At 45.6% G+C, this 27,369-nt stretch overlaps 1 protein-coding gene across 1 annotated transcript in view; it reads left to right on the top strand.

Moving 5' to 3' along the window:
* Window positions 1-438: 438 nt before the first annotated feature.
* Window positions 439-27,369, top strand: part of PPP2R5A (protein phosphatase 2 regulatory subunit B'alpha) — a 35,457-nt gene continuing 8,526 nt past the window's right edge. Inside the window, exons 1-4 of the mRNA XM_056110787.1 lie at window positions 439-683; window positions 17,586-17,782; window positions 20,464-20,565; window positions 22,874-22,966. Coding sequence (XP_055966762.1) covers window positions 512-683; window positions 17,586-17,782; window positions 20,464-20,565; window positions 22,874-22,966 — 564 coding nt within the window. The 5' untranslated portion in view covers window positions 439-511. The remainder of the gene's footprint in view (window positions 684-17,585; window positions 17,783-20,463; window positions 20,566-22,873; window positions 22,967-27,369) is intronic.

The following is a 27,369-nucleotide window of genomic DNA, read 5'->3' as shown; positions in this document are numbered from 1 at the left end:
GGCGGTGCGCCCCGCCGCGCGCCCGCGCCCGCGCCCGCGCGCGCCCGTAGCCCCCTCCCGGCGCGCGCCCGGCCCCGCGCGGCGGCTGCGGCGGCGGCGGCTTCTCCGCGCCTTCCGCCAAGTTGTAGCGCTCGCTCGGCCGCGGCGGCCCGCGCGCGGGCCGGAGTGTGCGCGCCTCGGCCCCGGCGCCCGGGGCCCCGCCATGGCCGCGCCCGAGGGGGCGGCTCCGGGCCGGGCGGGCGGCCCCGCCGGCGTCCCCTGAGGGGCGGGTCGCGGGCCGGGCTGACGGAGGCTCCGCTCGCGCCGGCGTCGGCACTTGTCGCCGTCGCCGCCCCGTCGCCGCCGTCGTCGGCGGCCGCGCTCGCGCCCCCCTCCGCGCTCGCGCCGCCGCGGGGCCCGGCCCCGGGCGCCGGGATGCGGCCGTGAGGAGGCGGCGGCGGCGCGGCGCTGTCCCCGCCTCCCGCCCGCTCCCGCCCGCCCCCGCCGCTGCCCGCCGAGCCGCCCGCGCGCGATGTCGGCGCCGCCGCCGCCCGCGGGCGCCGCCGTGTCCGCGGCCGAGAAGGTGGACGGCTTCACGCGCCGCTCGGTGCGCCGCGCGCAGCGGCAGAAGCGCTCGCAGAGCTCGTCGCAGTTCCGCGGCCAGGGCGGCGCGGCCGAGCTGCAGCCGCTGCCGCCGCTCAAAGGTGAGCGCCCGCCGGCCCGGGGAGCTCCGCGGGGCGGGGGCCGCGGCCTCCGGGCGCGGTTGCAGGCCCCGCCGCGCCGAAGGACGCCCGCGGCCGCCGCCGCCGCCCGGCCGGCCCCGAGGCCCGGACCCCCCCCACCCCCGCCCGCCCCGGCGCGGGCTGCGCGCGGCGGCGCCCCGCGAGGGCCTCGGCGTGAGCCCGGGCGGGTCGCGCTGCCCTGCCCGCTCGCCGCGGGGCGCCGCGGCGGCGCAGTCGGAAAGTTCGGCGCTAGTTTCCGATTCGCGGCCGGCGGCGCGGGGCCCGCCGCGTGGCCCGCGGGGTCCGGTCGCGGGTCGCGCGTCGCGGGTCGCGGTCGCCGGCCGAGAGCCGCGGCCGCCGGAGTCTCCGCGCGCTGCTCCGGGGCTCGGCGCTCTCGCCAGGGGGGTCCGTGCCGGGGAGGAGCCGGCGCGGAGGTAGCGGAGTCGGTGAGACCCTGCGCTTGCCTGCCGGCAGGAAGAGCCGCTTAGGTGCCGAAATGCGGAAAAGTTGTGTTTTCAGTTTTTAATGAAGGAGGTCCCTTCTGGTCCTTAGTGTTCGGGCAGCGTGCGCGATACCGCCCCGCCGCCGTGTGCGCTCTTAAACGCCGGCGCAAAGCCCTGAACTGTAGGGAAGGGTTTTTCTTCCTCCTGCTCCGAAATTCAATCGCACCGTGCAGTGATTCGGGTATCTCTGGGCATCCAGGACCTGTCAAGTGTCTGACGGGAAGCTTCCCCGGCTTGGCTCTCTGCGTCCACGTAGGAAGGAATTTGACCCACAACAGTCTTCCTTTCCGTGTGTCGTTTCTGCAGGATCACTTCCTTAGCGGGCAGCAGGGTTGTGAGGGTAAAAATGTGCAGAGTGGAATGTTTGGATCCGTAGAACTTAGTAAACAAGTCTTGTTAAAACATTGAAAAAAAAAAAACAAACCCACTGTTCTTTGTCTTAGAAATGAAATCGCCTGATACCCCATAGCATTGAACTTTTTCTCCCCCCAAAATTTTCCTCAGTTTTTGGGTTCATGCTACTGGTAGGAAAGAATTCCTCTTCTTGCTCTGAAATTCAATCGTACTGCACAGTGATTCAGATATCTCTGGGCATCCAAGACCTGTCAAGTGTTCGTGCCAACCTTTTTAAGCTCTTCTGAGAACTAGATCTTAGGACATCAAAGTTGAAGTTTACCAGTTATATTTCCTGTATCTAAATTTATGTTAATAAAGAACTTCATTTTTTTCTACTGTGAACTTTTCCTTCAGTAACCAACAGTAAGACACTTAAAAAGTAAAAATCTAGTAGGCACAGTGGAAGGCTTTTCTGCCTTTCCCCTATTCTGTGTCTGGAAAGGTCGGTTTGGTCAAATGTACTATATGTCTTACAAGTAATTTTGCATTTCCTTTTTGGTTATAAAATGCCATTTTGTGTTACCAGTGGGACGTGGAGTCCTCAGCCCTCATTTTTCTGCCTGGGTCCAGCCAGGGAACCTCTGCCTCCAGTTGGCTTTACGCCAACAGGCTTGTGCCTCATTGAGCAGCTTGGTCTCCTAATAAACAGAATATTTCACGGGCCACCCTGCCAACTCCATGCAAGAGCCATGTTTTTTTCCCATCTTTTTGAGTCCCACATACTGTTGGGGCGGCCACAGCCGGGTTTCAGGTCTGTGATGATGTTGTAACTGGTCCCAAGTCAGATGACTTCAGCTTTGTGTGTTGTGCGCTTACTTTACAAAACCTGAAGCAGTACGGCCGAAAAGAGTTGGACCATTGTGATTAATTCCCTGTTTTTTGGTGGGAGGGTTGGGGGTTGGGTCACACCTTGCTGTGCACAGGACTGACTTCTGCCTCAGGTCAGGAATGACTCCTGACAGTGCTCAGGGGGCCATATGGAGCGCCAGGGATGGGACTGGGTCAGCCACAGGCAAGGCAAACACCCTCAGCTCTCATTGTGGTTAATTCTGAGGGAAAGGTAACATTTTCATCTGTGAGTTGTCCTTATCTATAAAATGGGGATACAGCCTATAGCCTTCTCTCTCCCCAAGGTTGTAGAGATTGAGATAATGTAATGAAAATTTTTAATGTCTAAAAATGGAAAAATGGGCTACTGGAGAGATGGTACAGTGGGTAGGGAGCTTGCCTTGTATGTGGTCGACCTGGGCTTGATCCCCAGCACCCCATTTGGTTCCCTGAGCACCACCAGGAGTGATCCATGAGCCACAAGTAAACCCTGAGCATTGATGGGTATGCCCCACAAACCACAGAAGAAAATATTAGTTCTCAATCTCTTGATAAAATCCAAATTTAAAGTTTATTTAAAATGGAGAAATTACATTAAATAAAGTTTCCTAGTACTTAAAGTATCAACCATTTTTCAGATGATTTATTTACATGAGATAGGGTGAGCTGTAAGATTTTCTTCATAAGTGTGGAAATGGAAAGAGGGTAAGTCAGACTCAAAAATATAGGGGCCGGAGTGATATTATAGCTGGTAGCGTGTTTTCCTTGCACACAGCTGACCCAGGTTTAATCCATGGCATCCCATATGGTCCCCTAAGCACTGTCAGGAGTATTTCATGAGTAATTCAGCACCCTACCCACTGTATTATTGGTGCAACTGTTTTTTTTTTTCTCCCAGCAAATAAATTACTTTGAGTATTTCCGAACCAGAAGTAACTCCTGAGCATTGTTGGGTGTGACCCCCAAAACAAACAAAAAATTATAAACTGTTGTCAGATTCCCCCTCCCCTTACCCATTCCCACCCCCCAAGTGCTCAGGGTTTACTCCTGGTGCTCTGTAATCAGAGGCTTTGAGGTCCCTTCACAAACTGTATGGGACCATATGGTACTCAAGCACCAAACCTGGGTTGGCAGGTACAACCCAGCACCCTACCCACTGTATTATTGGTGCAACCATTTTTTTTTTCTCCCAGCAAATAAATTACTTTGCCAGAGAATTGCGTAGATTTCTTGTAAAAATAATAGCAAAGAGCAGAATGAAGCCGGATTTGCCGGTTAAGGCGCCTTCAGAAAAGCTGAAGAACTTCCAAGTAGTCTCAGGTTGTGTCTTGACGTCTTCCTCATGATCCCCACGGAGGGATCCATGCTGGAGCACAGGTGCTGATGTGAAGTGCTTTGCTCACCTTTAGGGATTCCCCTCACCCTCCCCTGCTTCTCCACCATGTGGTATTTTGGGAGCACTGACATCTGAAAGATGCCATCTCAGCAGCGTCAGTCAGAGGATTTCATCCAGCTCTCGGGGCTACAGAGTTTTATCTGACTCAGCCTATAGTCCCCTTTGTAATCAGGTGGCTCTTAACGACATGAATATGTGAAAGAAAATTTAGTTTACAAAGAATAACTAGTTACATTAGACTGTGTTCTGGAAGCAGCGTTGTATTCTGCTGCTTTATTTTTGAAAACCCTTTTTGGGGGCCATACCTCGTGATGCTCAGTGGTTATTCCTGGTTCTGCACTTAGAAGTCAATTCTGGCAGTGTCAGAGGACCATATGGGATGCTGGGGATTGAACCTCTGTCAGTTGCATGCAAGGCCAGTGCCCCTTTGATTGTTTTTTTTTTCTCTGGCCCAGACATGGCTGGAAGGGCCCCCAGACAGAAACGAAGCGTTCCAGTGCAATGCTTTTCGTGTCTTAAATGCTCAATCATTTCAATAAAATGGAATCTGTCCTTCCCCGTCACTCTTCCACCCTGGAACGCCAGATGCCTGCCTAGGGCAGTCTGGGCAGCCTCCCGCCCTTCACCCTCGCTTCTGATTCTTAACTCAGTGTTGGGTTGTTCTCTGAAGTATCTAAGAGTACAGTAAAATGGATTAGTATATGAGTCTGACCACCAGGATTAGAGTTTGCAGTTAGTAGGGTGAGGTGTTCCTGCATCTGCAATGACTCAGAGTTGTTTAGCCTTTGAATTTCAGTTTAATTTCTTTTTACTTGTAAAAATAAAATTTTCAAATCATAGTATCATAAAGATCTAATTCTTTTTTTTTCCCCAAAGATCTAGTTCTTAATGAGTCATTATACCTCTTTGGATTACAGAGACAGGCAATAAAATAATACCTCTAAGAATACATGTTTGGTTAATTTTTATTACCTATACATTATAAAAAATCTGGAGATGAAGACTAGCTTATTTTTATTTGCATGTGTTTAGCATTCTGGTTTTCAGCCTAAACTGTACATTTCTCAGTTCAGCTGAGAACTTGAAAAGTTCTCAGTGCTTGGGGCCCCACCCCAGAAAATTACCAATTAATGTCTCTATGGTTGGACCCAGGCGTTTGTGTTTCTAAACACCCCCGCCCCTCCAGTGAGTCTAACATGTAGCTAGGTGGAGAATTATTGGGTGAGCATTTTCTGTCTGTTGATTTAATTCGTTAATTGAGCCATTGTCCTTTTCTTTCTGCTCTCATGGCTCATTACCTAGTCTGTTAACGTGTCCTGCCCTCGCTTAACCTCCTGCCACTTATTTTCTTTCTCTGGCTTCACTTTGCTGCCCCCTGTGGCTGATCTGCTGCTTTCCAGAAGGCGGTGGTGCTGGGAGGATAGGGAAGTTTGGGTCTGAGGAAATGATGCTTTATGTTGGATTCGGCTCTGGTCATCATCAATAAAGTGACCAGTTTTTTCTCTGTAACTCGGAGCTGTGGCTGAGCTCTCAGGGAAGATGGAACGAGGGCTAGAGGTTTGCTTAGTTTTCAGGGAAACAGAACAGTCCCAGCTGCCTGGAATGTAAAATGTGCTTACAGCATGGTCATGCTTTCTGAGGCTGTGGAACTGGTATTACTACTGTCAGCTGCTGAACAGCGAACTCTCCTTGAACTTAACTGTTTTGATACCTGTATTTATGTAGGATCTAGAAATACTCTTGGGGCTGGAGCGATAGCACAGCAGGCAGGACATTTGCTTTGCACGCGGCCAACCCGGGTTCGATTCCCAGCATCCACATGGTCCCCTGAGCACTACCAGGAGTAACTCCTGAGTGCAGAGCCAGGAGTAACCCCTGTGCATCGTCAGGTGTGAGCCAAAAATATAAAAAAAAAACCCTTTTTGCTCATTTTGTCAACATCCACATTGAAATGGGAGCAAACAGATCCGCGTGGCCCACAGAGGGCCACGTTTCCTTCAGTGTTCTCACGTCATTTGTATCTTGAGCACAGCCTTAACTGAAGGTTTTTAGTGGAACAGAGGCCACCAGGGCCTCTGGGACCTCTTACACTATATGCCTATTTATCTTTGGCCTTTTTGCGTACCAGTGTGAACAGTCTTGGATTTGTTGATTTGTTTTGAGTTGCTGTTCAGTTGCTATGGCAGTGATATGTTTTCTGCATAAGGCAAGGGTAAAATTTGGATGAAAGCATGGGTCATCTGTTTTCCTATCTTTGGGTAGTACCATCCGTATACAGACTTCTGTGCCAGAGCCGGGATTGCTGGTTTTGTTTGTTTTTAGCTATTCCTAGCTCTGCTTGTGGGGTGCGCTCCCAGTGGTGCTGGGCATTCGACTGGGACTTCCTGCGTGCCAGGCATGCACTTGACCCTTTGAGTGCTCTATCCAGCCCAGAGTCACTGTTTGGACGAAGCAGTTCTCCTTCCCTTCACTCGCATACGCCACTTACTGATGCTGCTATCCATGAGATGGTCCACCAGCAAATCATTCTCTTCTGTTTTTAAAATCTGGTTTGAGGTTATAGTAAACAAAATCTGAGTGTTTAATACAGTGATGGCAAATGGCAAATACAGGTTTAAATCACTGGATCTTTTGGTCTTGTAGTTTGTGCTTTGTGGTGACTGGTATGACATGTCATATTCTGAATGATACATTACTAGGAAAGGGGTTATGAGGTCAGTTTGAAGAAGATGGCTAAGTCAGACCAGGACAGGTATAAATAAACATTGAATCCACTGAAGTAATTATCAGTAACTTTAAATTTGAGATGCAAAAGATGATAAGAACAGATGTTATTTTCCTAATACTTTAAGAGTACTCTGTGGCAGGGGACCAAAATGTTTTCCCGAAGTTTTACATAAAGGGTAGGTTTATGCAAAATATAATGCTGCTTATTTGAGCAGGATATTGACTAATAAACAGTTGCAAACCTGCTTTTCTGTTTTTGTTCTGGGCCAGAATTCCTGGTGGTTCTCAGGGGTTGCTTTTGGCTCTGCGCTCAGGAATCACTCTTGGCTGGACTTGGGACCATTCATGGTGCTGGGGATCAAACTTGGGTCAGCCATGTGCAAGAAAAATGCCCTCGCCACTGTACTGTGTACTGTCACTCCAAACCCACAAACCTACCTTCTGTGTTATCTTTTTTTTTGCTTTTTGGGTCACACCCAGCGATGCTCAGGGGTTATTCCTGGCTCTGCACTCAGGAATTACTCCTGGCGGTGCTTGGGGGGCCATATGGGATGCCGGGAATCGAACCCAGGTCGGCCGTGTGCAAGGCAAACGCCCTACCCGCTGTGCTATCGCTCCAGCCCGTGTTATCTTTTAACATCTTTTCTGAAGGAATTACTAGTAAACTTTATCTTATTTTATTTTATTTTGCTTTATGAGACACACCGGCGATGCTCAGGGGTACTCCTGGCTCTGCATTCAGGAATTACTCCTGGTGGTACTCGAGGAAGCGGAGGATTGAGCCTGGGTTGGCCGCATGCAAGGCAAACACCCTACGCTGCTGTCCTATCTCTCCGTCCCAGTAAACTTTATTTTTAGTTTTTGTTTTTGTTTGCCTTTTGGACCATACCCATTGATACTCAGGGATTGCTCCTGGCTCTGCACTCAGGAATTACTCCTGGCAGCAGTTCGGGGTCTTTATGGGATGCCTAAGATTGAACCTGGGTTGGCTGTGTGAAAAATCTGTGCTAGAGAAAATAGTCTTAGATAAAAGGTGGCAATTGAAGGGATGCAAGTAGAAGGAAAAAGCCCACTGGAAATACAAGAGTGAGAAGCAGCTGTGGAATATATTAAGATGAGTGATTAAAAGAGGAGCAGTCACAAGATGAGACGCCTGAGTGGGGCCCTAGAAAGATAGAAGAGTCTGGGGGAGACATTGGGCTGAAGATAGAAAGTGGGCGCTGGCTTTGCCTGTGGCCAACCCAGGTTTTATCCCCCAGCACCACATATTGTCCCCTTGAGCACTGCCAGAAGTCATACCTGTGCACCACAGGGTGCTCCTTCCCCCTGCCCCCTCAAAGAAAAAAAAAAACTGGATCAAGGAGCTTGTCACAGTGAACGGAGATATTGGCACATCACATGAGTAAGAACTGGAAAGTTTCTGTGGGTTTGACAGTCTTCAGGCCATGCTGGTGATTTGAAAGGCATTTCAGGGTTTCTAGAAGGTTAAGAATCAATAGAAACTGAAAACCCAGTCGGTAATTGTAGACATCTTTTTCAGGAAGTTTGACAGTGTAAAAATACTTAAGTTGCTATTACAGTCTTTTGGGGTAAAAAAAAAAGGGGGTCAGCTGTGGCTGTATTAGCAGAGCACTTTTTTTTTACTTGGTGTCATACCCGGCGATGCTCAGTGGTTGCTCTGCCTCAGGAACTACTCCTGGCGGTGCTCAGGGTACCGTATGGGATGCTGGGATTCGAACTCGGGTTGGCCGCGTGCAAGGCAAATGCCTTACCCGCTGTGCTATCACTCCAGCCCCTAGCAGAGCACTTTTTAGGTCATTATTTCCCAGTTTAAGGCACAGTAGCACTGTCCTCCCATTGTTCATTGATTTGCTCGAGCGGGCCCAGTAACATCTCCATTGTGAGACTTGTTGCTGTGTTTGACATATCGAATACGTGGGCGAGATACTCTCGGTAGCTTGCCGGGCTCTCCGAGAGGGGCAGAGGAATCGAACCCGGGTCAGCTGGGTCGGCTGCGTGCAAGGCAAATGCCCTACTGGCTGTGCTATCGCTCCAGCCCAGTTTAAGGAAGGAAAGTTAATTTGCAGATTATTTTAGCTCTAGAAGTCATTCATGCTAATCCATCTATCAGTTCTATTCTAGTGAAAAACTTCCAGAATGATGCTTTATGTGTTGTTGTTTTGGGGCCACACGCAGCAGTGTTCAGGGCTTACTCTTGGCTCTTTGCTTAGGGATCATTCCTGGCACGGCTCAGGGGACCTATTATGTGATGTTAGGTCAAACCTGGGTCAGAGGGGTGCAAGGGGTACCTGGGGTGCCTTACTTGCTGTATTATCTCTTTCCCCTGGTATGATGCTTTTAAGGTGCATTTAATTTTCACAAATCTGTCACTCAGGTAGGAAGAGTAAATAATCCAACTTTTACCTGTCTACCAGAGAGGCACTGGTTTGGGTACTGTGAGCTTAGATTATGGTTTTAATTTGCATACCCAGGATGACCTTTCTTACGCACAGTGTATTTTGAGGACTGCTTTTTTAAAAAAGATCTAGAAAAGCAGCTTCTCCCGTGGACTAGGAATGACTATTTTTGGATATAATACTTGCCGTGAGTCATGAGTGGGTCTCAGTTTTCATGGTTTTCTAAAATAAACTATTTAAAGTTCATGCACTGAAAAATTTCATAGCCTTAACTATCCTCTTTCTTCTATAATGGCTTTATTAATTTTGTTTAAAAAGTATAGATTCAATTAAAAACAAGTCTGAGAGAACCTTCCAAAGTAGAAAATAAAGATCCCCAACCAGAGGAAACTTCTTATAAAAATGTGAGCATATCCCTAAATTCTTCCATTGTGGAAGCATACAAGTGCATGCTGTTCTGCAACCCATAGTTATATCTTTTTTGTTTTTTTCTTTTTGGGTCACACCCGGTGATGCTTAGGGGTTACTCCTGGTTCTGCTCTCAGGAATTACTCCTGGTCATGCTTGGGGGACCATATGGGATGCTGGGGATTCAACCCAGTTTGGCTGAGTGCAAAGCAAACACCCTACCCGCTGTACTATCGCTCCGGTCTCGGAAGTGATTTCTAAGTACAGGGTATATCGATCTCATAAAATCCAGTTAGGGAATATGTCATCTTCTCAGAATGACAGTATTTGATACATAATTTCTGGGTTCCCGGGTACTCCCCAGACCCACCTTTAAGCCACTGGTCAGATAGAGGAAGAGAAGGTGTGTTTGTGAGACTGGCTATGGACCCTGCTAGTGGCACTGCCTCTTGCAAGGCAGCAGGTGCAGCTGCACGAGTGGCTGCAGGATGGAGCTTAATCGTGGCCTTCAGAACTGGAAGCAGTTGTGATTCTCTGAACCATCTCTGTGGAACTCTTTAATATTTCATGCCCCTCAATTCCCAAGTGAGAGCCAACAAGGCTAAAAACCTGCTTTACTTAATGAATAGGTTTTCTGTTCCAATTGAATTAAGCAGATGACACAAGTATTCTTTTCCTTTGGGAGACTTTGTTTTCTCAGTATTCTGCTTCCCCCCCCCCCCTTCTTTTGGGTTACACCCAGCAAAGCTCAGGGATTACTCTTGGCTCTGCTTTCAGGAATTACTCCTGGCGGTGCTGGAGGGACCATCTGGGATGCCCAGGATTAAACCCAGGTCACCCGTGTGCCAGGCAAACTCCCTACCCACTGTACTGTCACTCTGGCCTCTCTTTTAAAGTACAGGGTTTTATGTTCCAAGGAACCCATGGCATGTGCCTCTGTAGCTTGACTGTGTCCTTGATTCGTTCCTTCTTCTCTCCTACTTGCTAGCATTGGGTTTAGAATAAAAAATATAACACCTAAAAAGTTAAAATTGAGGGCCAGAGAGAGAGTGCAAAAGGCTGACTGAGTGCATGATTTGCATGTGGCGGACACAGGTTTCATTTTCAGCAGCACGTGATTTCCTGAGCACCACCTGGAACAGCCCATCACACAGCTGCTAGTGGCCCCCAAATCCAAAAAATATCAATAAACAGTAAATAAAATTGGACTGTTAACCCTTCCATTGTAATAGTTCATCTTCAAGTAGTAATTGCATAGAACATAGAAGTATTCATGCTTTTGACAATTTTAGATCATATATTCAGGGTTTTTGTTAAAACAATGTCTATTAAGAGTTCATTATCAAACGGATATAGGTTTATGTTTTCTTATTTCCTAAACTGTGTTAGCTGTATTTCCCCCATCATTTCCCCATTTAAAATGAAATCAAGACTCTTAACAAAGTCATTTTTAGTTACAATGGTGTGAGTCATTTGTTAATAAATGTTTCCATTGTTACTTTATAATAGCTTGATCTTCCAAAACTTCAAATAAAAGCTGATTTTAGACTCTTGGTTATTAATGTTCTAGGGGTATTGCCAAAAAAAGCTACATGTCCTATATTCTGTGCCAGTTTCTTGAATTAGAATCTTGGCTTTCATCCTCAATGTGTCACTGAGTGGCATTGCTGGGTTGCTATGATACCGTGCTCATTCTAGAATTTGTAGCATGACTCCTATATAGCATACTGTGGATTCCAAGTATGTGGGCAGCAGTCATTGATTTATTTTCCTTTAAGGGAAATTTTACCTATAAATCTTATTTCTGGTAGAAATTATGGTACTTATTAAGTATTAACAAAGGATAACCTGAAATAATTTGGGTTATCCCTAAGAAAACGGGCGAGAAGAGAAAGGCAAACTGTAATGAATATGTTAACAATTAAGAGTTATTTTGAGTTCCTAAGAGAAATTAATGTAGAATAGGTTTTCTGAAAAGATACATGTAAGACAGTATCAGCAAAACTATGTTATGAAGGAAAACTTCAAGTTACTGTAGCAATTGATTTTTTAAATTCAACTAAATGTTCTTAAAAAGCAGTTTATATATAATTTTTGAAAAAATCCAATAACTCTAAACCCCAGCCTATAGAGCCATTGTTACTAAATATGTATTACTGTTTACTGTTTCACTTTATGGTTTTGTTGTTGTTACACCCAGCAGTGCTCAGGGGTTACTCCTGGCTCTGCACTCAGGGAATTGGTCCTGATGTGCTTGAGGGGTCATATGGATTGCTGGGGATTTAACCTGGGTCAGTTATATGCAAGGCAAACACCCCACCCGCTGTGCTATTGCTCTGGTCCCTGTGTTGTGGTAATTGAGTTCTCATTTGCATGTTTTTATCAGTATGATTCAGTATGGGCACTTCAAGGCAGAAAGGGTGCTCTGGGCAGATATGGTAGCCAATTTGTGGTGGGATAAAGTTGATAGGATTCCTGGTGGTTGATCTTTAAACCACAACTTGATCTTTACACTTACACTGTCTTTCAGTAATGTCTTAGGTATTTGATGGGAAAGATTTTGGACACCAAACTGCACTAAACTTGTTTCAACAACTTGATTTGTATATCAAAATAATGTCATCTTGCTAAAGAGTAGAATGCAGTGATTACTCCTGTAGTTGCACGTGGATGCAGCAGTGCCACTGTCAGTGTCTGAACACTTGTCTCAGAAGGAAACATTACTTACTCTTGCCCCTGTCCTTGTGTCTACCCACCTCTCTGCCCTAAGCAACAAAGATCTGCCTGATCTGGACATTTTGTGTGAAAGAAGCTGAGATGTCCATTCTTGTGTGGCATTATCATATGGTTGATGTGGAGCACCAGCCTGTCCCTTAGCTCCTGAACCACACCCCCACCTCAGGCACAGTGTTATCAGGCCCCTCCACTCAGTGCTGTGTCAGTACATCATTCCTGTGAGACTGAATGAAAATATACCGTGTGGCTAGCAGTTTTGTCTGGCCACCACGTGAGAGAGGATTGTCTATTTTGCTTGATTTGTGTGCAAGTTCTTGGATGCACATCTCTTTTCATTTCTCTCAGGTATGTGCCTAGCGAGTGGGGTTCCTGGATTGTTCTCGCCACTGTGGGGACTTGCTTGTAGAGCTGCCACTTTCTCCCTCACAGCCACACCATTTTACAGCCCTAGATTCGTTTTAGTCCACGGCTGTGTGAGGGTTCGCATCTTCACATCCTCACCTGTGCTTGTTAATCCAATTCTTAGTTAACTGTTCTAATGGCTGAGTGGGATCGCTTCATTTCTATAATGACTGGTGATGCCAGTGACTTCTAATGTATATAGTCCATCCTCACATTAAATGACTGTCCAGATTCTTTGCATACCTTTACATAATTAATTTTTGGCTACACCGAAGTGTACTCAGGGCTTACTCCAGGTTTTGTGCTCAGAAATTACTCTCTTTGGGTCACACCCAGTAATGCTCTCCTGGCTCATGCACTGAGGAATTAGTGGCGGTGCTGGGGTACCATATGGGATGTTGGGAATCGAACCCGGGTTGGCCATGTGTAAGGCAAATGCCTTACCTGCTGTGCTATTGCTCCAGCCCCTGAGGAATCACTCTTGGGAGTGCTCAGGGGACCATATGGAGCACTGGGGATCAAATGCTGGCTGGCCGCCTGCATGGCAAGTGGACTACCCACTGTGATATCTCTTCAGTCATTTTTCATCTTAAAATTGAGCCATGCGAGTTTACTTTCTTGGTGGTGTCCTTTAAAGCATTGATTTTTATTTTTGACAGTCTTTTTTATTGCTCATGCTTTTGGTGTCTTTTCTCGAATCTAAGGTCATGAAGCTCTACCCCTTTACAGATTTAACATTTTTAAGGTCTTCAACACATTTTATGCGAATGTAAAGTGGGTAAGGGTTCATGAAGTCATTGGGTTGGCCCATCTCTATTGAAAGGCCACTTTCCCTCTTGAACAGTCTTGGTGACCTCTGGGAACTAGATGGCACAGTGCTTTGACAGCTGAATATTTCCTCCATCGCCACCATGCTGCCTTCAGCACTTTTGTAGTACTGTCCTCCCGTTGTTCATCGAGTTGCTCGAATGGGCCCAGTAATGTCTCCATGGTGAGACTTGTTACTGTGTTTGGCATATCGAATACGTCACGGGGAGCTTGCCAGGCTTTGCCGTGCGGGCGTGATACTCTCAGTAGCATGCCGGGCTCTCTGAGAGGGGCGGAGGAATCGAACCCAGCTCCGCTGAGTGGGCTGCATGCAAGGCAGCCTACTGCTGTGCTATAGTAAATTTTGAAATGGACAGATATGAGTCTTCTACGTTGTTCTTTTGGTTTTATTTTGGCTATTGTTCTTTTGGTTCTTCTGATTGTTTTGGCTATTCTGGGTCACTCACAGTTTTAAGCGTTTTCTAAGAGTTAGATTATTGATTTGAGATCTCTATTCTTTATTTCATCTTATTTTGTTTTTTGGGGGGCACACCTGTTAGTGACTGCTTCCTGGATCTCAGCTCAGGGGACATGCCAGGTATCAAACTAAGGTCTCTTCCTAGCATGCGTTCAAGCCCCAAGATGTTTGTTTTTTTATTTTGGTTTGGGGCCGCACCCACCAGTGCTCAGGGGTTTCCACTGGCTCTGAGCTGAGAAGTCACTCCTGGTGGTGCTCAGGGGACCATATGTGGTGCTGGGAATCAACTCTGGTCACCTACGTGCAAGGCAAGCACCTTACCTTATCTGCTATCTCTCCGGCCCTTGAGTTGCTAATATATATCTGTGTCTAGCTTATCTTTTGGAGATAGCAGATACTTGGGTTAATTTTTAAATAGTTTCACATTCTTGCCTTTGGACAGAATTGCTTGATCCACTCATATTTAATGTTATTGTTGGTTAATCCATTCATATTTAATGTTATTGTTGGCTTAGTTTGTTACTTTATACTGTTTTCTGTGTCTTGTGTCTTGTTTTATTAAAATCTTACACTGTTTTAAATCTTACACTGTATTACATCGCACAGTGTTCTTTAAGGGATAAGTAGGCAAGTAGAGGACAGTGTAGAAATCTTCTCTAAGTGAGTGAAAAAGCTAAGATACTTCCCGATGTTTTTTTCAGTGCTTACTCTTATCTTTAATCTGAGACTCCAACCTCTACAGCTATCACAAACGCAGCAAGCCCTCATCTGAATTCTTTAAATGTTGAACTGACAAAGGCAAAGGCACCAATGAATTTGCGTTTTGTTTTGAGCCATGGATCCTTGTCAAGAGCTTCTCCTGAATGATTCCCAGGGATGCCCCTTCTTCCTGCCATTGCTTCGAGTCTGGAGAGCCCATTTTACCAGGACCCCGTCCATGGACTATATCTGAGAGCAGTCTGACCTTGGGACGCTGAGCAGTCAGCCCTTCAGCTGAGCCAGCCGCCTCGCAACTCCTGCTTCATTTCCTTCCTGTGCTGCTTTGATTTCTTCTCTTTCCAGCCTTCACATTCATTTCATGTTTTTTTCTTCAGTACATTTTTTGAGTGTATTTTTAGTGGTTGCTCTTGAGTTTACTGTATGGACTCATTAGGATCAATTGTAGATTTCTGTTAATTCTAGGAGCTAAGAAAATGTTACACCGATAGCCCATTTGTGGTGTTGTTGTTATAGGACTGTATTATTACAATCTATCACAATCTAAAAGTACATTATTTGTTGTTACTGTGTCTGGCATATCGAATACTCTCGGTAGCTTGCCGGGCTCTCCGAGAGGGGCGGAGGAATCGAACTCGGGTCGGCCATGTTGGCCGCTTGTAAGGCGAACACCCTACCACTGTGCTATCGCAAAAGTACATTATTAGAGTTCTTTTTTTTTTTTTGCTCTTTGTGTCACACACGGCAATGTTCAGGGGTTACTTCTGGCTTTGCACTCAGGAATTACTCCTGGCGGTGCTCCAGGGAACCATATGGAAAGCTGGGAATCGAACCTGGGTTGGCCGCATGCAAGGCAAAAGCCCTACCCGCTGTGCTATCACTCCAGCCCCCGACATTATTAGAGTTATTCTTACCAATAAGTTATCACTTGATTTTGTGGGGTGCATGTGAGCCACCGCAGTGGTGCTCAGAGCCTTGCTCTGTGCTTGGGGGTCAGGCCTGGTGGGTCTCGCAATAGAAGATGGAACGTAGGTGACTCTCTGCAAGGTAAGAGCCAGTTTGCAGTCACTTTTCTGTTCATTTCATTTTCTTCTTTGCTACAGGCTTTTGAGTTTCCTGGTGATACTTTATTTTCTCCTTATATTTTGCTTCCAGTGTGTGGTCAAAGAACTAGAATGTAATCTTCTTTAAGATATTAGTTTCTTTAGGGAAGGGTCTTTGTGTCCTTTTGCTTGACCTTGTCTGTGGTCTCCTCTGCAGTCTCCTCTGCTGTCTGGGACGAGGCTGCCTGTTCTGGCTTTCCCACCCAGCCTTCTTCCTGGACTTTGGGCTTTCCATAAATTTGAGGTCTGTTGGTAAAGTTCTTCCATTCTCTTCAGGCTTGTTTGTAGCTATTTTGGGGGTGTGGGAGTTTCTACTCTTGTTTTATTTTTCCATTTCCTCCCTTTCCTGCCCTTCACTGTTGATGAAGAAGTTGTTGCGATCACCAGGGCTTTGCTGCGCACACGCGCACACACACACCTCTGTCTGTATTGTTACACACTTTTCACTGAGGTTGGTACTTGCTTGGTGTGGAGCTTATGCTTCTCTCTGTTGCTGTAATGCTGGACCTTATCGCCCTCTTGTGGTGTTACATGCACACACATGTGACTGCTGTGCCCCAGAGAGGGGATGGGCTGGGGAATGTGTCGAGAATTGCTTGCTTGGGGGAGCTGAGTCCCAGGCAGAACACCTGGGCTAGAACTCAGATTCTCCACTTGAAAGGCCAGGCGCTCAGCCACGGGACCACCTCCCCAGCCTGAAGACTAGGAAGTGCATTTGGGTAAGGATTAAGAATCCAGCTATGGAAGGGAATGGATGACATTTTAATGACACTAGTCTTTTACTCTCCTAACATTCTAGGTTATTTGGGATGTTTTAGATACAAAATACAAGGAAAAATATTTCATAATTTTTTAATGATGAAAACTGTGACCGTCTTCTATTCTTACGTGGTAACCGTGATAAAGATAGTTTTGGTCTCCATAAACAGGACATCCTAAGCCCCACAGTACGCCGCCTTCCTCTCCTCTCACTCACGTGCTGCAGTCTCTTCTCATTTTGCACAGCTCTTTCCAGCTGCACAGAAATTCAGCACCAAGAAAGGGCTTGTTAATATAGCATTAAATAATGCAGAGCCTGTAACTTCCTGTTTGTAATGAATTCTGATTTCTGCTGGTTTATATTTACTTTGTAAGCACTCTCAAGTTCTTCTTTATTGTACGATCCCCCAAGCACCACTGCATTTTGGCCCAGGATTTAAAAACTGAAGTATTGAGTCTGATCTTAAGGATTCTCTCTTTTTTTATTGTTGTTTTGGGTGTTTGGGGGTTTGTCACAACTGGTGACACTGAGGGATTACTCCTGGCTCTGCACTTGGAAATTCCTCTTGGCAATGCTTGAGGTGCTGGGATTTGAACCTGAGTCAGATTCATGCAAGGCAAACGCCGTCCCTGCTGTACTATCTCTCTCACCCAGAATGATCTTCATTTAAAAAAAGAAGGTTTTTGCTTTTGAGGTTTTGAGAGGATAGGGAGTTGACATGATCCTGGGATCAGACAAGAGGAGCAATTAGGATATTGTTGCCTCAAACTGGTGTGAATGAATGTGGGGGACTGTGGAAAATGTGGGTAAAAGATTTTTGCGTATGATGGCCAAAGCTTAATTGAGAATTAAAAAAACAAACAGAAAAGCACCTCCAAAAACCTCTTGCTCCTGTTGGCTTCCTTGGACAAAAGAGGTTGTGAGTGGGGAAGTGTAATCTGCCCGGTCTCTGGTGGTGAGGGGCCATAAATGAAAGGGCAGGGACAGATCTGTTAAGGCCACAGAACCAGAAACTGAGGAGCTGGCTCGGGGTGGTGTGGGGAGGAGTATGTGAGAGAGGAGGGTTCACTTGGATCCCTCCATACTTCCGGCATGAGCCACGGGGCAGACTCAGAGAAGAGTCCTACTTTATGTCATCAGATTCTGACGTTCCGCTGGCCGCAGGAGGTTCTCTCGGACTGTTGCTAGTCTCCCTCTCCTTTGCAGATGCCACTTCAAATGAGCAGCAGGAGCTCTTCTGTCAGAAGCTGCAGCAGTGCTGTGTACTGTTTGATTTCATGGACTCTGTATCAGACTTGAAGAGTAAAGAAATTAAAAGAGCGACATTGAACGAGCTCGTCGAGTATGTCTCTACTAACCGTGGTGTGATCGTTGAGTCAGCATATGCTGACATAGTGAAAATGGTAAGCCTCTAGACTATCCTCAGAGCAATAGGAAATCAAGTAAGGTGGGATATTTTTTCTTTTTCTTTTTGAGTCACACCCGGAGCTGCACAGGGATTAATTACTCCTGGCTCTGGACTCAGGAATTACCCCTGGCAGTTCTCAGGGGACCATATGGGATGCTGGGAATTGAACCAGGGTCGGCTGCGTGCAAGGCAAACACCCTACCCGCTGTGTTATTGCTCCAGCCCTGAGGTGGGATTTTGAATCTGACTTTTAATATACTTTTACTATTCAACAGTGTGCTCTTTATTTTTTGCTTCTACGAATTTTTTGTTGTTGTTTTAGTTTCGCGGCCACACCTAGCAATGCTCAGGGGTTCCTCCTGGCTCCGCATTCAGAAATTACTCCTCGCAGTGCCTGGGGATGCTGGGGATCAAAGTTGGGTCTGCTCTGCACAAGGCAATCTCCCTCCCTACTGACTGTACTATCACTCCATCCCCTTGAATTTTAATCAAAAAACAAGAGTTTTAGGAGTTAAGTAATAACAGGTGTTTGAAGTAGCTGGTGGAAAAAATGAATTACTGCTTCATTTATTGAATAAGAGATGGTTTAGGGTAGCACTGTACCGCTGTCCTTCGATTTGCTTGAGCGGACACCACTAACGTCTCCATTGTGAGACTTGTTGTTACTGTTTTTGGCATATCGAATATGTCACAGGTAGCTAGCCAGGCTTTGCCGTGTGGGCGGAATACTCTGTAGCTTGCCGGGCTCTCCGAGATGGACGGAGGAATCGAACCCTGGTCGGCCGCGTGCAAGGCAAATGCTCTACCTGCTAGGCTATTCCTCCGGCCCATGGTTTAGGGTAACATTTGCTAATTCTTCTCTACCAAACAGAAATTTGTTTGGAATTTGTCAGTTTTATATTTTGTTGTCTTGTAACAAATGATTTTTTTAAATGACAGTACAGCAGCAAGGGCGTTTGCCTTGCTCGTGGCTGACCTGGGTTTGATTCCCAGCGTCCCATATGGTCCCCCGAGCCCCGCCAGAAGTAATTCCTGAGTGCAGTCAGGAGTAACCCCTGAGCATCGCCGGGTGTGACCCAAAAAGCAAAAAAAAGACTGACAGTAATTAGTTAACTAAGTACACAATTTATTGTATTTATTGTATATGCCACCAGAGTACAGGGGTATAGCAAGGCTAACTAAACTGTTAAGTCTTCATTTTCTCCGCTGCCTAATATATTTGCCCCGGAGGGAGAGGGAATGTATAGGGAGAACTCAGCTTGACCACAACATTCTGATTGAGGTTTCTTTCATCACACTGTACTAGAAGAACTAGTTAAGGGACTTGAGAGATTATTTGTAAACTAATAATAAATTTGAGGTCCCAAGTTTGCTTTCTGGCCCTTCATTTCTTAGATACATACATGCACCTTCTTCCCCCACCCCGCAGTACTGCCAGGGGGTGGGGGGGGATGCTGGTGGTGCCCAGCACCGCTGGTCCACTAATCGAGCATTGCACCATTCCCAAAGTCCCTGAGCATTGTTGGGTGCTCCCTTCTCCAAACAAAAGGTGATGGAAACCAGAGAGCTTGTAAGCAGGTAGGCACTTGCCTTGCACATGACTAACCCAGGTTTGGCACTGGCACTGAATAGGGATCCCCAAGTCCCACCAGGAGGGATTCCTGAATACAGAGACAGGAATAAGCCCCGAGCACAGCATGGGGAGAGAAAAAAAATGATGCCAACTTATCCTTATCCTTAAAAACATTCTGTATTGAGTATTACTGGCTGCCTTCATTTGCCTTTTCCCTAATAATGACCTTACTTCAAAGACATTATTGACATATTGCCTTAAAAAATTGATATTCTGCTACTATTTGTGAAATTGATATTTATTTGCTGGCTTTCCCTCCTGTATCCGCTTTGAGTTCTAGCAGATCAGATTCTAGGTTATTCTTGTTTGAGTCTTACGGTTTAGTATTGGCTCTTAGCAGTTCTTTGGCCAACTGTATCCACCCATTGACCAAGAGTTGGAGGTTCCCTCTAGCATTAACAGGTGATTCTCCTTTAGTTCCTGGTGTGGGATCATCCTGCCTCAGTGTTCAGACGTTAGGAGACACACTGTCATTCTTCAGGTTGGGGTGGGACTATGATTTCAGAGACATGAATATATTTTCTTTTTTCTCTGTTGAATCTCAGAGGAGATGAGATATTAATTTAAAAACTAAAGACTGTAAAAAGATTCCAGCCTGCCATGTCTGTAGTATGTTATTATGGAGTGTTACTCAGATGAGGGTATTTGACCAAACTCCTCTGGGGTCTGAGGTAAGGAAATGGCTGGGCCAGAGTATGGCAGTGAGGAGAGTTGTAAAGGAACTAGGCTTACCCCAGAACTTTGCCTTCCTCGTTCACCCTTCTCTTTTTAAAAGGAAATAAGACTTGGGAAGAACAGCTTATAATTTAAGGAGAAATTCAGAGCTCATCTGTTATATTTAGTATCTTGGTGTCTGTGCAAGTCAGGGTTATCCAAGAGCAAAAGAGAGGAACTAACATCCGCCTTCAGGTGGGGTTTTAGACTAAGCTTTTGGCCATAACCTAACATCTTTTTTCTCCAAGTTACTGTTGAAACATTGTTTTATATTTTTTATTTCAGCTACATACCAGAGAACATAAATCTGAATTTGCTTTTCTTTTCAGATCAGTGCTAACATCTTCCGTACTCTTCCTCCAAGTGACAATCCAGATTTTGATCCAGAAGAGGATGAGCCCACGCTTGAGGCCTCTTGGCCTCACATACAGGTGTGAAACATAAGTATATGATTTCCACTGTCACAAATCTGCTGGGATCCCTGACTTTCAATGGTTTTTTTTTTTTTTTTTTTTTTTTTTTTTTTGCTTTTTGGGCCACACCCTGTGATGCACAAGGGTTACTCCTGGCTCTGCACTCAGGAATTACCCCTTGTGGTGCTCAGGGGACCAAATGGGATCCTGGGAATCAAACCCGGGTCGGCCTCATGCAAGGCAAATGCCCTACCCGCTGTGCTATTGCTCCAGCCCCAACTTTGAATGATTTCTTAAAATCCCCTACCCCCCTCAAAATACTGCTTCCCACTGACTTAGTGGTTAAGTGCACTAATATTTACCATTGATACTATTTTACTGTGCAGGTCACTGGCATTAAGTCCCTTCAGTGCTGTGCAAAATTACTGTTTCATTCAAGAACCTGTTTTTTGGGTGATTCTCAGGGGGCCCAGGGACCCTCCTGGCAGTTCCCATCCAGCCTGAGGATATGGTGCTGGAGCTGACTGGGCCGTCCTGGCAGTGCTCAGGGCATCTTGTGCCAGGGAACAAACCAGCCTCAACAGTATGCAAGGCATGTGTACCACCTCTGGTTGTTAAACTACTTTTTTTTTTTTTAATTTGGTTCATGGTGGGTACCTCACAGTGTAAGCCTGGTGGCTGGTGGTGCTCAAGGCTTACTTACTCTGCTCAAGGATTGCTCCTGGTGGGCTTGGGAGACTGAATGTGCTGGGGGGAACGAACCTGGGATCGACTGCATACTAGGCAAATATCCTACCCGCTGTCCTCGATCTCCAGCCTCCCCTAAACTGCTTCTTAAAAGATAACACAGGACATAGGTTCATCTGAGAGTTTATGCAGTAGTTGGTGCAAAATTGGTGATGCTATATTTAATAATGCAAAAGTTTTTAAAGCTTGAAATTTAATCTCATGCTGTTGGATAATCTGAGGAAGTATCAGTCTTTGAATTTTTTTCAGTTTCCCATTAAGTATTTTTGTTTGCCCATTGGAAGTAACTATATTTTTCCAGGTAATTTGCTTTCTGGTTTTCACTGATACAAAGTTCCATTTAAATTCCCTTAAGCTAGTGGTTTTTAATATTACAGGAAGTGGTACATTGCTTTCAAATATGACATTTTGTTTTTGTTTTGTTTTGTTTTTTTGGGGGGGCCACACCTGGGATGCTCAGGGTTTACTTCTAGCTTTACACTCAGGAATCACTCCTGGTGGTGCTCCCTATAGGATGCTGGGATCGAACCCAGGTTTGTAGTGTGCAGGGCAAGCGCCCTGCCTGCTGTGTTACCTCTCCAGCCTCCTCACATATGACACTTTGGAAGTGAGTTTTTGCCCAAGGTAAATTCTCAGAGACATTCAGGACCTGTGCAGGCATGGAATGGAGGTGCGGATCTGTGGGCGTCCCCCTCAGTGGAAGGTAGATCAGGGTCAGATGAGAGATTGCATGATCGTCTGTACTGCTTGCAGCCCCCAGAGTCCCTGTGCAGAATCTCCTCTATTTTTCCTTATGTATGTGCCTCAAAGCGAAATTATTTAGTTCACAAAAAGTCCTTTATAAGGTCTAGAGAGAGACAGCAGGAAGGGCACTTGCCTCATATGCTGCTGACCACCTTTGCTCCCCGGCACCCCATATGGTTCCCCAAATCTGCAAGGAGTGATTCCTGAGCCGGAAGGAAGTCATGATCACTGCCAGGTAGGGCCCCAAAACAAAACAAAAATTTCTTTATAAACAAAAACCTCATTGATACTCACTTTTTTCTCGGCTGTCAGTAGTGTAAGAGCCTGTCAGAGCATCTGTTCTTCGACATGATGGTCACAGACACACACTCAGTGGCTGAGCCCCATCAGCCTCACCTGGCAATGCTTTCGTAAGTGTGAGGGTCTGTGAATCTCGTGTCCTGTCCATTTTTATTCTTCCCTTCAGTGTGCTCTCTCTGGCTATCAAAATGTGTTTTATTTTTTGGGCCACATACCTGGTGATGCTTATGGGCTACACCTGGCTGTGCACTCAGAAATCACTTTTGGTGACTCTCCGGGGACTGTGTGGAGTCCCAGGAATTGAACCGGGGTCGACAAGTACATTACCTTCTGTGCTATCTCCAGCCCACATTTTGGTTGTTTCCCCCCCCCCCCCAAATTTTGCTGTTTAAAAACTGATTCCATTTGATCACACTTTTATAATGAGATCTGAAATCTCCTTAAGTTTGTAAGTTAGGAGTGAGGGTTCTTATGTGAAGTGACGTGGGGGAATTTTGATCGACATCATCTTAGCTTTCATTGATTTCTCTTATAGTTGGTGTATGAATTCTTCTTAAGATTTTTGGAAAGCCCTGATTTCCAGCCTAGTATTGCAAAGCGATACATTGATCAGAAGTTTGTACAACAGGTAAGGAACTCTATTGTAAAAGAGCTTATATTAATTTACAGTTAATCTATCAACTCATTTGCATCAACTCTATTGTAAATGTTCTTATATTCCCTTTGCAATAGTTTGTTAACTTGTGGTGAAAATAGTTTTTCTAAACTGTTTTGGTTTATTGTAATTTAATAGCACTAATATTCTGTCTTTTTTGGCGTTTTGGGTCACATCTGGAGATCCTCAGGGTTTACTCCTGGCTCTGCTCAGGAATCACTCCTGATAGGGCTTGGGGGACCATGTGGGATCTGGAGATCAAACCCAGGTTAGCTGCGTGTAACACAAACACCCGACTTACTTAATAGTATCGCTCCGGTCCCACAGTGCTAATGTTCTTGCCAGATAACTAGGGTGCAATGAAGTACATTTGAGACAGTATTTATAATCAGTGGAGGGCTTCGTACATAGTCAGATTTTCTACTCAGTCCTAAATTCTCAGGTATTTTATAAAGACCAGAAAAGAAGACTCTTTTTGGGGCTGGAGTGATAGCACAGTGGGTAGGACGTTTGCCTTGCATGCAGCTGACCCGGGTTCGATTCCCGGCATCCCATATGGTCCCCTGAGCACCGCCAGGAGTAATTCCTGAGTGCAGAGCTAGTAGTAACCCCTGTGCATCGCTGGGTGTGACCCAAAAAGAAAAGAGAAAAAAAAAAAGACTTTCGGATATCAGAGGAAGTTTCATATATATTTATGAGTAAACATTTTTAAAAGTCTTTAAATTTGAACTTGACCATACGTCTTAAGCATTTTCACTTAGAAATGACAGAAGAAGTGGAAATGGGATCATTGTGAGCAATTTGGTTCCCAGGATTCCTTCCACCATCACTGTCAGTCACAGTTCTCTCTCCTTCACCTCCGCACTGCAAACTGCCCAGCTGCTCAGCCCCACATTCCCAAATGAAATGGGATCTTTAAGAAGGAAAAAAGGTGAAAAAGGTGTAGCTGCACATGTGTAGTGACTTTTATCTTTTTGTAAATAGGTTATTAGCTTGTATTTTTGGGAGCCTGAATATTCAGTCTAAGATGTGTTCATTTTTCAAAATACTTTAAAAATGTAAAGAATTTTTTTTTTTCTTTTTGGGTCACACCCGGTGATGTACAGGGATTACTCCTGGCTTTGAACTCAGGAATTACTCCTGGCAGTGCTCAGGGGACCATATGGGATGCTGGGAATCGAACCCAGGTCGGCCGCGTGCAAGGCAAATGCCCTACCCTCTGTGCTATCACTCCAGCCCTAGATTCTTCTTGTCTATGTGAAATTGGCTGGCCCTGAAAAAATTTGTCAAGTAGACTAAACCTTTGTAGGTTCATTTTTCTTTCCTTTTTTGGAGAGGAGTGTTGCACACCCAGCTGTGTTCACTGACTGGCTCTGTGTTCAAGGTTCACTCCTGGCAGGGCTTGGGGAACCATATGCAGTGCTGGGGGAGGCAGAAGCCCAGTGAAAGGCAAGCTTGACTCTGTACAGTCAGTTACTGTGGGGTCCTTTCTGAAAGATTGCAAAGACAGGGAGAGTCCAGTTCTGTCATTTGTAACTGCCACCCAGAAGACCTCCTTCCTGGTCGCTGTGAAGGTCTTGACAAAGAACATTATGAAGACTATCCCTGTAACAGTTGGACCCCTCATAGACGGGGTAAGCAGGAGGTATGTGACAAATAACGGTGAACTCATGAAGCCATGCAGGTTTGGTAGTCAGAAATGAATGTGCACTGGTTTCCTGCCACAGTTAAGGGAGAAGAGGAACCATATCAAACAAGCTCAGATCAGAGCACCTTGGAGGGTGGCAGTACTTTCCGGCTTCCTCACTTTGGGGTATGAGAGGCTCAGGCTGCTGCTCGCTGGGCTGGTCTGGAGGCGGGTGGGGGAGCAAGAAACTCGATGGATGGGGCCATTTTCCACCTACTACTGCAGATGCCTGAGTTATCTGAGAAGCCAAATCCCAGTCATTGTTTTTATCCATTACATGACCCATCCCACTTACCACTTCTCAAGTTCCCTAGTGAGTAGCTTTGTTTCTTGTTCATTGATTTTTTTTTTACCCTTTGATTGATTTTTGCCATGGCAGTGCCTGGCTGACCCTGTTTCTGCTGGCTGTTCTAGTATACAGGTGTGTTATGGGCTCTGCTGCAGTGTGAGGCTTTGGTAGAGTTTGTGCAGGCATCTCTGCTTATGTTTTTTTTTTTTTCTTTTTGGGTCACACCAGGCGATGCTCAGGAGTTATTCCTGGCTCTGCACTCAGGAATTACTCCTGGCGGTGCTTGGGGGACCATACTGGGATGCCGGGGATCGAACCCAGGTCGGCCGCATGCAAGGCAAACACCCTACCCGCTGTCTGCTTATGTTTTGACATCACTTGACTCAGTGTTAAGTTTTAAGTCTTAGGAGATGAGAAAAACTTAGATTCCAGTTTGACAATTGTTCTTTCAGGAGAAAAAACATTGCATCATTTCATTGTATGACCGAGACTTAGACCCGAAAGCTTTGTAACTGCTCTCACGGTGATTCAATAAATAAAATTATAAAAAATGAAAAAAAAAGTAAGGTGGAGTTCATGCACAATTCAATCAACTAATCAGTGGCTGAATAAAAAAACTACAGTTGTTGGCCAACAGTTACTCTCTAGGATCCCTAATATGGTTTCTTGAATTAGAAATAACAATGAGGGTACGCTTTTATTCAAAAGCAAGCAAGTATCAGAAAACTTTGAGTGTCCTAAGTAGTTGAACCATTTTTAGTTAGAATGATCTGAACGGGATTGGGTGGGTGGATAAGCATCAGCTATCATCAGTATCATATTCCTGCATGTTGTGTAGCTGGAGTTTCATTTTGTACTTTTGGGCCACGCACCCAGCAGTACTCAGCACTTATTCCTGGCTCTGCTCTCAGGGATCACTCCTTGTAGGCTCCAGGGACCATTTGGGGTGCCAGGGATCAAACACAGCTTGGCAATGTGGGAGGCAAATACCTTACCTGCTGTATTATTGCTCTGGCCCCTCATTTGGTATTTAATGACCCAGAAGCAAAGAATGTAAATTTTACAAATACAGGACACTTGTATAGGGGTAGATAACAAAGGTATCGTACCTCAAAAAGTCCCCACCCACATAAGAGAGACCCATGTCAAGTACATGCAGAATCAGAGAATGGAAGGGCTCTGAGACCTTCAGTCTTTTTGTCCCCAGGTAGAAACTCCCATGACGATTTGATCGGTGATGCAAGTCTGTAAAGAGATCGTTTTGTTATAATTTGGCCATTACTGACTGAAACAGAAATCTTTGATCTCATCATTTGTCTTATTTTGTGACTGATTTTACTCTGTTCACGTGTTAGCCAGTGTTTTATACTGACCAGATAATTCTTGTTTTGTTTTGTTTTTGCTTTTTGAGTCACGCCTGACAATGCACAGGGGTTAGTCCTGACTCATGCACTCAGGAATTACTCCTGGCAGTGCTCAGGGGGACCATATCGTTTGCTGGGAATCTAACCTGGGTTGATTGTGTGCAAGGCAAACACCCTACCTGCTGTGCTATCACTCCAGCCCCCTGACCAGATAATTCTTAAAGTGTTGGAATGTTGAATTTTTTTAGTGTAAAATCACAAAGAAAAGGCCAGATTTATTGTATTAATCTAGTAAACTTCTGTTCCTACTTTTATTCTTTAAGCTTAAAATTTAGCACAGCGGTAGGGCGTTCGCCTTACAAGCGGCCAACATGGCCGACCCGAGTTCGATTCCTCCGCCCCTCTCGGAGAGCCCGGCAAGCTACCGAGAGTATTCGATATGCCAGACACAGTAACAACAAAGTCTCCAATGGAGACGTTACTGGGCCCGCTCGACTATCAAAAATAATACAAAATAATTCAGAGGGGTCAAAGAGACAGTACAGTGAGTAGGATGTTTGCTTTTACGTGCAGCTAACCTGCGTTCCATCCCTGGTACCCCATATCTCCCCCCGCATCCCCTCCAGGAGTGATCCCTGAGTATAAAGCCAGAAGTAAGCTGAGCACCACCGGTGTAGCCCACACACTAACAAAAGAAATATAAAATAGCTCAGCTTTCAACATACTAAAATTATGAGCCATGTTTAGTTGTCAAGAGTAGGATAGAATTCTTATTGACAAGACAAATATTCTACTTTGTATGTATTTTAATGTATGGCATTCCTTAAAATGAAACAAGGTACATAAATAACTAATTTCAGTTTTATCTTTGAAGCACGAATAATAGCAGCTTGGTAGGAGAAAATCTTCCTTTTTTTATTTTTTAAGATTTCACAAACTAAGATTCAAAGTTAATAATAAAGTGAGTTTTTTTTTTCTTTTTTTTTTTTTTTTGCTTTTTGGGTCACACCCGGCGATGCTCAGGGGTTACTCCTGG

This window comes from Sorex fumeus, unplaced genomic scaffold (assembly GCF_029834395.1).
Source record: "Sorex fumeus unplaced genomic scaffold, SorFum_2.1 ptg000010l, whole genome shotgun sequence".
Taxonomy (NCBI): Eukaryota; Metazoa; Chordata; class Mammalia; order Eulipotyphla; family Soricidae; genus Sorex; species Sorex fumeus.
This window is presented reverse-complemented; position numbering and strand designations above follow the sequence as displayed.